Raw genomic sequence first — 11,079 nt, 5'->3', positions numbered from 1 at the left:
TGTGGTTAGGGTAAATATTACTATAAAACATTTTTGATCAGGCACTGAAGAAGGGGGACAGGATTTACACTCTTCCATTACAATTGTAATAACTGCATTACACAAGGGTCGTGTATAGAAGTTATTGAGTCTTAACCAATGATTTTGCACTTAAAGACTGGCTTCACGCGTTTGCATGTTAGTGTACAGTACATCAAAACAATGGTGCAATGGCAAAAACTGAACTATTAGAAATTCAACGTTTATATACATTATTTAGGCTTTATTCAAGTGGTCAACCTGCAAAACCTTAAACTTATGAAAAAACTGTACATAATGTATCTTTAAGTTTACACATATTAAGTTTAGTGTTCAGAAGTCTACAAAAGGGTCAATAAATTTGAAAAGACATTTTATTTAGTAAGCAAACTTTGGTGAGAGTAAAGACTTAAAATGTCTAACACTGTTATTTTACATTTTTTATTCGTGTATCATGGTTTCTACAAACAAATATTAATCATCACACGTGTTTTTAAACATGGATAATAATAAGAAATGTTTCTTAAGCAACAAATCAGCACATTAGAACACTTTCTGAAGGATCATGTGACACTGACAAGTATTGACTTGAAAATTCAGCTTTACCATCACATGAATTTTAAAATGTATTAAAATAGAAAATGTATATTTTAAATTTTAATAATACTTTCACAATATTAACATTGTTACTTTAGTAAAATATTTACTCTTTAATCAGTAAAGATGTTACTAAAGTGCAATATATACTTTTAAAAAAAAACATTAAGAAATATAAGACCCTAAACTTTTGAACAGTTGTGTACATACCAAAAAAATATTTATGAATGTTTTGTTGAATATAGTTTCTAGTTGATCGTCATGTCTGTTGTGAGACCCCTGTAAATCGGAGCAGTACGTTAATGGGATGAACAGAATAACCACATCACACAAGGTTACTCAGTGTGTATTTATTATATTACATTTAGTCTGAGCTGTAGTATACATACATTGTGTGTGGCATTCCACTCTAAATCTAGCATTTTGCTTATCCAGGGCTGATCAGCTGCACTGCATAGAAAGGTTTGCTTCGTCACATGCTTGATCGTTTAGAAAGCAGGTTGACAGAGATCAACTGATCCCATGAGGCAAACCTCTGAAAAGTTTAATCTCAGCGTTCCTTCTTACAATACAATTGTATTTCCATTTCCCAAGACTACCATCTTGTATAACAGGTCTAAAATGAGGCAGAACATCACAACTAGGGCAGCCCCAGAGGTTTGCCTTGCCACTGTGTAATGTCTTATAGTGCATTTCATTTACAGTGTGACTGTTTTTGATGACTGTAGTTTGCTACTTGCGTAATAATATGAGATATAGAGGTCTGACTATAGAGAGATCGCACAGTGATGTTTGTGTGGTGTGACCGCAGCTCTCACTCCAGCAGCAGTCTCCTCAGTTCCTGCGGGCAGGTGACTGGGAGGGCACAGGTGAAGTTCTCGCACACATACGCAGTGGCTTTATCGTCCTGAGCAACCAGGGTGGAGAGAAGAGGCAGCCTCTGATAAAGGAAACCCTCTGTGTTACCATCTGCCAACATCAGGACCTGAAAGAAAAGAGAAGAAAAACAGAGTCATAACTGTCATCATGATGACAATTAGGTGAGATGGTGGGAGCAGGAGAGCACAAGTAATATACCTTTACTCTAATGCCAAATTTATGACCCAAAGGGCTCTTTTTGCTTTCTTGGCAAGTAATAACCCACGATAAAGTACAGGGCAGGGCGAATATAGTGATAGACCCATCAATGGACCATTTCTACAGTATTTGTTTATATCTGGGACCCCTATTAAGCAGCTTTTATGGGAAGAGATGACTCTGACCTGTCCTTGGTCACATTCACACTTTTAAGTCATTAGCATAAAAATATAATATTAATAAAACAGTACTAACACACTGTTCAAGTTGAATTAAACATCTGTTGAGAGTATTTTAAAATAACAATTTTTGATTGCGTTGAATTAAAAACCCAAAAATGCAGCAGGTCAACCAGATCCACGAACACTGGCTGAACGACAAAAATATGAACACCACATCAGAGTTAAATGTGTGTGATTGAAGTATAAATACGTATTTTTGGAGGGGGGGGGGGGGGTTATACTGTTAAGAATAAAGTTTGTTGTAATGTTTAAAATATTAAATAAATAGCATTTAAAAAAGTAATTGTAGCTCTGTGCAAAGCAGCTTGTGCCTTAATAATTCAATTCAATTGATTGATGCATACTGCAGCATCACACCCCTCCCGCTCCTTCACCTCTTTCACGGTGGGTGGGGTCTGAAACAACTCAATCAGGGCCATTTCTAGTCAGGGGGGCTGACAGCAGCAGGGGAGGACACTGTGGTAGTTACACTAGATCCTTCCCCCGTAGCAGAGAAGAAAAAACCTTTAACTGAACAAAATCACAGCAGGTTGGGAGACAGTGAAGAGAGAAGAGCAAGAGGCTGAGCTGCCCAGTGGCCAAGAGTAAATCTTCCTCAGTGAGACGATTTTACAGCCAAGCCCAAAGCTCAGTGAAATCCAGGAGGAGAGCACGGGAAAGGACTCATGAATATGACAGAGGTTAAATCTTAGGACAGCTCTCAAGGCTCAGCTTAGGACCCGCTTTTTGGAAGATATTCCAGACATTCTCTCTGCTTTCTGGTTTTGGCACACTCTTGTGTGATTTTTTGACAGACGTGGTTAACAACTCAACTCAGCGAAACCTGTCCTTGGACTTCTAAGCACGATATATTGTTACTGTCTGTTTGCGAGGATCTTGCCGTTATTGCATCTCAGGGGCCGAGACAATTCCGCATCATTACTTTCCCCGCTAGCAGCCTGGCAAGGCTTTCTGTCATATTTGTTGTGACCTCATGCAGGCTGTCTCCAGACTGAATCAAAGAACTGTGACAGTCCACTGAGGCAACATATAAAAAATGACAAGCAGACAAAACAAAAACTGAAAAGATGCATGAGGCCTGGGGTTAAGCAAAGACTGGACTTTCTCACAGTTCATTTGCGAAGTTTATTGTAATAATGCAGTGTTTCAAACCACCCTTAATAATTTGTAGTTTAAAATTCCCATAATTTTAGTGCCATGTTAAAATAACCAATATGATTGTAATACGGTTCAAGGTTCTTTGGGTGTGAAGGAAGGAGACCAGGGTCGGCGTACTGAGGCTCGAGGAAGATTATATTTATAACCAAAACAAACAAGGAAAATAAAGTCGCTCTACACGCGCATAAATATTCACGTTCACACTATCTGCTGACCCTCGCACTCGTGCTCCGCTTCTGCAGCTTCCTTCCCAGAGTCCTCAGGTCTCTCCCTCTCTGCCGATCCTCGGGCGGCTTAAATAGCACTTCCCCACGCCAATCACTGTACCTAGATCCAGGTGTTACTCACTTGAACCACTTACCACCGCTCGTCTCTTCACTCTCTCTCCCGTCGCAGACCTCGCTAAACCATGCCTCACCTGCCCCGACTAAGGCCGGGGAGCCATCCGGCCTGCAACCCACCCCCCCCCCCCCAATTCCTGGAGAGGAAGTCGACCACAGCCATCTGTGCCCCCGGTCTGTGAATCACCTTGAACTTAAACGGCTGCAGAGCCAGATACCAACGAGTGATTCGCGCATGCTGAGGGTGAACTCCCGCCCCAGGAGGTAATAGCGAAGGGTGAGAACCGCCCACCTGATGGCCAAACACTCCTTTTCCCTATGATGCTGTACTTATTCTCCCACTTATTCTCCGACTAATGTACTCCTGTAATATCCCGCCAGCCCCAGGAACTGCCTCACCTCCTTTTGGTCTTGGGCCTGGGGCAGGCTGCAATCGCTGCAGTCTTGTCAATTTGGGGACGCACCTGCCCGTGACCCAAAAGGAAGCCCAGATACCTTACCTCCACCCGCCCAACTGCGCACTTCTTCGGGTTGGCCGTTAGCCCCGCCCGTCTCAGCGACCCAAGGATGGGCCTCACATGCTCCACATGCCGCTGCCAGTCTCCACTACAGATTATGATATCATCTAGATAGGCCGCGGCATATGCAGCATGGGGTCTTAGCACCCGATCCATGAGACGCTGAAACGTAGCCGGGGCCCCGAACAAACCGAACGGAAGCGACACAAATTGGTGCAATCCAAACGGCGTGGTGAAGGCTGTTTTTTCTTTGGACATTGGAGATAAGGGGATCTGCCAATATCCCTTTGTTAAGTTCAATGTCGAGTAAAAACGAGCCGTGCCTAACCGATCGAGCAACTCGTCAATCCGCGGCATTGGATAAGCATCAAACTTTTATACTATGTTCACCCTATGGTAGTCCACACAAAAGCGCCCCGAGCCGTCCGTTTTAGGCACCAAAACTATCGGGCTCGCCCAATCACTGTGGGACTCCTCGATTACTCCCATCCCCAGCATAGCTTCTAATTCAGCCTGAACTACCTTTTTTGTGTTTAGGTAATCTATACAGCCGGCTGCGAACCACCCGGCTCTGTCTCAATATGGTGCTGAATCAGATTAGTACAACCTGGTAGAGGCGAAAACACATTGGCAAATTCGGACTGCAACCGCCCGATGTCAGTGAGCTGCGAGGGCGAGAGGTGATCCCCCGGGGCCAGGGCGAAGGATTTTCCTTTGATAATAGCTTCTGGCCCGAGATCTTCCTCTCCGCTCACTGCCGTCGCTAACAGCACTGACGCCTCCGTGCTCCATTTTTTGAGGAGATTGAGGTGGTAAATTTGCAGTGCGTTGCCTCTATCAGTTCGTACTACTTCATAATTGAGATCTCCTATCCGCTGTGTGACCTCAAAGGGTCCTTGCCACTTCGCTAATAATTTGGAGCTAGAGGTGGGCAGTAAAACGAGCACTTTATCTCCCGGTGCAAATTCTCGAAGCTAAGTTCTCCTGTTATACGACTGGCTCTGTCTGCCCTGGGCCTGAAGCAAATTCTCCATAGAGAGCCGCCCCAGTGTATGGAGTTTCGCCCTCAGGTCCATGACATATTGAATTTTGTTTTTACTCTCCGAACTTCCGTCCTCCCAAGTTTCTTTCAGGACGTCCAACACCCCCCGGGGCTGGCTTCCGTAAAGAAGCTTGAAGGGGGAAACCCCGTGGAGGCTTGGGGGACCTCGAGCACAGCGAATAAGAGGGGTTCCAGCCATCTGTTCCAATTTTTCGCGTCCTATTGTACGAATTTATGAATCAGCGTTTTCAAGGTGCGATTAAAGCGTTCGACCAGTCCGTCCGTTTGTGGGTGATAAACGCTGCTACGTACCGCTTTAATGCCCAATAATTCGTACAATTCGCGTAACGTGCATGATATAAACGCGGTGCCCTGGTTCGTGAGAATCTCTTTTGGGATTCCCACGCGGGAGATTAAACGAAACAGGGCATCCGCCACACTCTTTGCCGAGATGTTGCGGAGCACCACTGCCTCGGGATATCGGGTTGCGTAATCAACTATGACTAGCGCAAACCGATGTCCACGTGCCGATCGCTCTAATGGCCCGATGAGGTCCATACCAATTCGTTCGAAGGGGACCTGCACTGGAGGAAGAGGGCGCAATGGTGCTTTTGGGGTGGCCGGTGGGTTTACCAACTGACATTCACGACAAGACGCGCACCATCTGCGCACGTTCTCATGAATGCCCGGCCAAAAAAACCGGGTCATTAGGCTGTTTAGTGTCGCTGTCATTCCCAAATGCCCTGCCATAGGATTACAATGCGCCGTCTGGAAAAGCTCCTAGGGACTAACAATTGGGTTTAATCCTCCTTTGTTTGAGTGTCGTGGGTCACTCCATACAACCGGTCTTTAATAATGGCAAAATACGGATAGGAGAGCACGCAGTCAGGATGGAGGACCTGTCCATCGATGGCCCGGACCTGTTCAAACGCATGTTTGAGGGTTTCATCCTGGGACTGTTCCAGGGGAAAGTCATCGCAACTGGAAAGGTTCAGCCTCGCCAAGCCGCTCAGTTCCCCTGGAGCCGTCCCACTGGGTCCTGGCACAGATTCTCCCATCTGAGTGCTCGCTCCCCCGTCCTGCCGACTCTTATTCCCCTAGGCACCCATTGTTAAACACCCCAGTAATTGTTCGGATCCTGGCCAATTGGTCCCCAAAATTAGCGGGTGCCGGAGGCGCAGCTCGGCTCGGCGTCGCTTCCTCCGGCCAACAGCCATTTGCAGCAAGAGTCCCGGAGCTGCTGGGCCAAGACAAAGCGCCGGCCTGCTTCGGTCAGTTCCAGCGACCGGAAACGCTGACGGTGCTGTTCGGGACTAAGGCCTACCCTCTGGAGTATGGCTCGTCTCAGATCGGCATACACCAGGAGGTTCGGGATGGGCAGTTGTTGCGCCACTTTCTGGGCCTCCCCCGACAGCAGCGGGATGATGCGGACTGGCCACCTGTCCACTTACCACCCACATGACTCGGCCGTCCTCTCGAACAGTTCAAGAAATGCCTCCGGATCATCGGTGGGACCCATCTTCGTTAGATGCATGTGGGCGGTGGTGCTGGCACTGGGGGCCAGCGCTCCGCTGCTGCTGCTTCCTTCCCCGAGTCCTCAGGTCTCTCCCTCTCTGCCGATCCTCGGGCGGCTTAAATAGTGCTTCCCCACGCCAATCACTGTAACGAGATCCAGGTGTTACTTGTTTCTCACTTGAACCACTTACCACCGCTCGTCTCTTCACTCTCTCTCCCGTTGCAGACCTCGCTGAACCACGCCTCCCCCGCCACAATGATTAAGAGGACAAAATTACTATTTTTTGATAATCTCATAACAGGGCTTTTACCAGAATAAATTTGAGAATAAATTAACAACATTACAAGATTAAAGTAGTAATATCTCCAGAATAAAGTTTCAAATTTTCTAAAATTATTGTAATAATATCTTAGAACAGTGGTTTTCAACCTGTGGGCCGCGAGTTGAAAAAGGTTGGGAACCACTGTCTTAGAACTAAATATAATTACCAAAAAGTGTAACTGGTTATCAGTTTATCATGGAGGAATAGAATAAATTTAGGAGAGGTCGAATATACACCGATCAGGCATAACATTATGACCTTCCTAATATTGTGTTGGCCCCTCTCTTGCTGCCAAAACAGCCTTCCACTCCACTAGAACCCTGAAGGTGTGCTGTGGTATCTGGCACCAAGATGTTAGCAGCAGATCCTTTAAGTCCTGTAAGTTGCGAGGTGGGGCCTTCATGGATCGAACAGACAGGATTTTTATCATTACCTACAGGTACGGCACTTTTTCTGGACAGAGATCTGAAGCCCCAATGAGGATATTTTTTATTAACTGATCCAGACTTTTATAGATGCATATAAGGGTGAAAATATCAAAGGGGACATAGGCAAACTATATAGTGCTGTCTTTTCAATGAATAAAAATTCAAAGGAATATGTCAGACAGCGATAGGAGAAAGACATGAGGGAGGAAATATTAGAAGAAGTATGGCTTTTTGCATGAAAAACTCAGTGTTCAACGACTCATTAATTAATCTGATTTTTTATAACCCCTATGCAAAAATGTAAGTTCTCTGGGAAACAGCACCCTTGCTTGAGGGAGTGCAGTTCTTTACAAGCAGATTTTTTGGTTATGCCCACATATTCAGCATTTTTGGGGAAGGGCAGGCCAATTAATATCAAGGGTAATAGGCTTTAACATAGATGTGCCATTGTTTCTAGGGGTCACACCAGAGGGTTTGAATAAATGTGATAGTTATCTTGTAATTAAAGATTTGTTCTTTTTTCTTAAAGATGGTTTTCTATTTATTTATTTTTCTTTCTCTTTCTGCTCTTTTTTTTTCTCTGAACCCGAATGTCTTGTGGTAAATATTTTGGTTTACATTTTCTGTTTCTGTGTTCTAAAACCAAATCTGTTAATAAAGTATATATAAAAAAATACCTTCAATCTTCAGGCTGTTGGTGGTACAGTACTACAGTAAAATTCCTGACCTGGTCGTTCATATCTGTCATATGCTATATTCAAATGCTATTTCAGCTATTATAGACAGTAGATTTGAGGGGAGGAGTAAATCTCCTTCTGTACTTTACAAGGAATACATGAATAGTTGAACAACAGTTTGTTCTGATTAATACTTTTCTGAATCAAATACATTTTCACTCACTGAAATGCAAATACATTTCTAACCTTTATGTAATTTTTTTTTCTGGATTTTTTTTGGTTGGTATTCTTTCTCTATGCGTTAAAATAAAGCTACCATAAAAATTACAGACCCTTCATTTCTTTGTAAGTGGGCAAACTTACAAAATCAGCACGGTATCAAATAAATATTTCCCCCACTGTAGTGGACGAAAGACTAGTGTTTTGGTCTGTCTTTAGCTGATAGCTTTGCTGGTGTTGTTTGGATTACATCTCAGCTTCTGTGTTTTGTGCTTATGCTACAAACGCTTCCGCACATGAATCCATCTCTTATTACTCTGTTTTCTGATTCACAAATTCCCATGTGCTTAGCCGTGATTCCATCCCAGCTAGCATGCACTGATATCCTTCTTCCAGACTGTCAGCTCCTACCTACTCTCACCTTAACACACACACAAAATCAGGCACAAACACTCACACACACACAAACACAAACAGTTGATTAGTCTGGGGAATTTCATCAGCTTCTTCTCCTGGCAGGATGGAGCCTCTCTGGAGAGCTTGAGGCTGTCAGCGCGCACAAGTGGAGCACACAGCCATTAGTCATTTAATTATCTGCCGTAAGTTTATTTCTTGGTTGGAGAGGAATGGAGCATCATGACCTCATTGATTCTGGTGTCTTCGTCTGTTCCCTCAAAGGTAAAGACCACTGTACAGAATAAGTAGGTGGAGTATAAGGTATTTCAAGTGTTTCAGCAACAGATACAATGATGAAACATCAATGGGAGTTTTTCATGTTTTGATTAAAAATATAAATGGTCATATAATGTTGTATCTGTTGAAATATAAAATTTGTTGGATGGAAGTGCTTACATCTAAACATCCAGACAATATATATATATATATTAGGGGTTGCACGACTACTGATTTCTACTAGTCGATTTTTTATTTAAAAAAATACTCGAGTTACTCGACTACTCGTGGTTCATGCTACTGTAAATGAAAAGACATTAATTAATTTATTTATTTTTATCAATAAAGCCTTATGCAACCATTACATATTTAAATTGTCAAAACTATTATGACATTACATATTTAAATTTTCATGTAACAGCCAGTATTTGTATTTGTGTCTGTAACAATCACAACATTTTTCATATCTGCATTCGGATACAACGTCGTACAGTACTTCATAAGACTGTTATGGCTATCTTTTTTTCATAGTTACCACTGAACAAGTATGCAGTGTTAAACTAAAATAATTATTAATTTCTAAAATAATATTTATCATGCAAGCAGAGAGATGTCATGACAAAAACGTTTAGTGATCATTTGAACACGACTGAATCAATGGAAAATTTCACAAAGGTAATTTTTCACAAAAATGAATAAATAAATAAATAAAACACTGGCGTGGAAAAGATTTAAATACAAAACCGAAAATGCAAAAAATGAAAATGAAATATTAACAAAATTTAGAATTTTTTATTATTTTCTGAAATAAAAACAAAGAAAAAAATTTAATTTTACCTGTAAATAATATTATCTGAAAATTTGAATATTGTAAAATAAACATTAACCATTAAAAACTGAAATTTTGACCAAATTTAAAAGATATTTTGGTCAAAAAAAAAAAAGAATTTAACAAAAAATATATTTGCAGATATTTTTGTAAAAAAAAAAGAAAAAAAATCAAGGTGAAAACTGTTTTCAGAAATATCTGTAAATATGTGGACAAGGCCTAAGACCTGCTTCACCTCACAACCACAATCTGAGGTGCGTTTCCCAAAACCATAGTTGCTAACCTGTTAGCAACTTAGTTGGTTGGCAATGGGAAATTGCATTGCAACCAACAAAGTTACTAACTTAGTTAGCAACTATGGTTTTGGGAAATGCACCCCAGCAAAGTTACACTCAACAGATAAGGAAGCAATGCGACAGGAAGAAGCTTATATTTGCCTGCAATGCCCACAACTCAAAGTGAGAAAAAAGTGTGAAAAGGGCAACCACCCAAGCAGAGAACATTTTCTTCTTCTCTATTTCATCTGATCTACCGCCTGACCTCTGCAGACTCTGCTCTTCTGGTCTGAGTGCCTGTGATCCTGTGGAGGTTATAATGATGTTAAGGGTTGACTGTTCCTGTAAAGTTTATGCATAGGTCAGTCTACGCATACATCAAGGTCAACTCGTAAGATGGTCAAAGCATCTCCGACCCTGACTCACAAGGTGTCCAGATCCCAAATGGGCAATACATAGGGCGAGCATAAATCAGACTGCACCATTTTTAAAAACAGCTAAGCTAGCTGAAAATGAAGAACACTGGCTTGTCCGTCTAAAGCCCATTTCCTATTAAGCACTCAGTTCTCTCTTGGGGTGCTCATTAAAGCTTGTCAGGGATTCATCCGGTGGCAAAGAAACTCTAAAGTGACAATTTCCCATGAGGTGGAGTACCTGCGGAAATACTCTCGTAAGGAGGATAAAAGACTTGCAAGGTATTTTAATTGTATGTATAGGCTTAGGCTAAAAGTCTCTCTCTGTGAGGTTTTTCCAGGGTTTTTTCAGGTAATCGTATCATTAAGTTCTCAACTTAGCTTAGGAAAGTGAATGGAAATGGAAAGTATCTTGCACTGTGGACAATAATATTATACAGTTCTCTCCAGAAGGTGCACATTTTCAAGCCTTTAACTAAGCACTTTCAGTTAAAAGGATTGGTTTGAAAAGAGATATACAAAAAATTATTTTCCTCTACTTTTTCCTCTACTTTCAGAGGAAGGAACAGTACCAAATGAATTGGATTAATTATTTCTAGAAGCTTTTTGGTGACTTTTCACACTTCAGAGCATCTAAAAAAAAAAAGACTTCTGAGGAAATGAGACAGACTGCAGTAAAAACATTTCTCGTCATGATGCTGATTAACACAGACAAAGACCTTGTTTAATCTGAGT

At 42.1% G+C, this 11,079-nt stretch overlaps 1 protein-coding gene across 1 annotated transcript in view; it reads right to left on the bottom strand.

Moving 5' to 3' along the window:
- Positions 1 to 950: 950 nt before the first annotated feature.
- The window catches only part of LOC132121543 (spermatogenesis-associated protein 20-like), a 34,110-nt gene continuing 23,981 nt past the window's right edge, over positions 951 to 11,079 (bottom strand). The window contains exon 16 of the mRNA XM_059531045.1: positions 951 to 1,600. Coding sequence (XP_059387028.1) covers positions 1,430 to 1,600 — 171 coding nt within the window. The 3' untranslated portion in view covers positions 951 to 1,429. The remainder of the gene's footprint in view (positions 1,601 to 11,079) is intronic.

Source organism: Carassius carassius, chromosome 39, assembly GCF_963082965.1.
Source record: "Carassius carassius chromosome 39, fCarCar2.1, whole genome shotgun sequence".
NCBI classification, from domain to species: Eukaryota; Metazoa; Chordata; class Actinopteri; order Cypriniformes; family Cyprinidae; genus Carassius; species Carassius carassius.
Note: the sequence above shows the minus strand (reverse complement) of the source record. Positions and strands in the feature narration are given on the sequence as shown.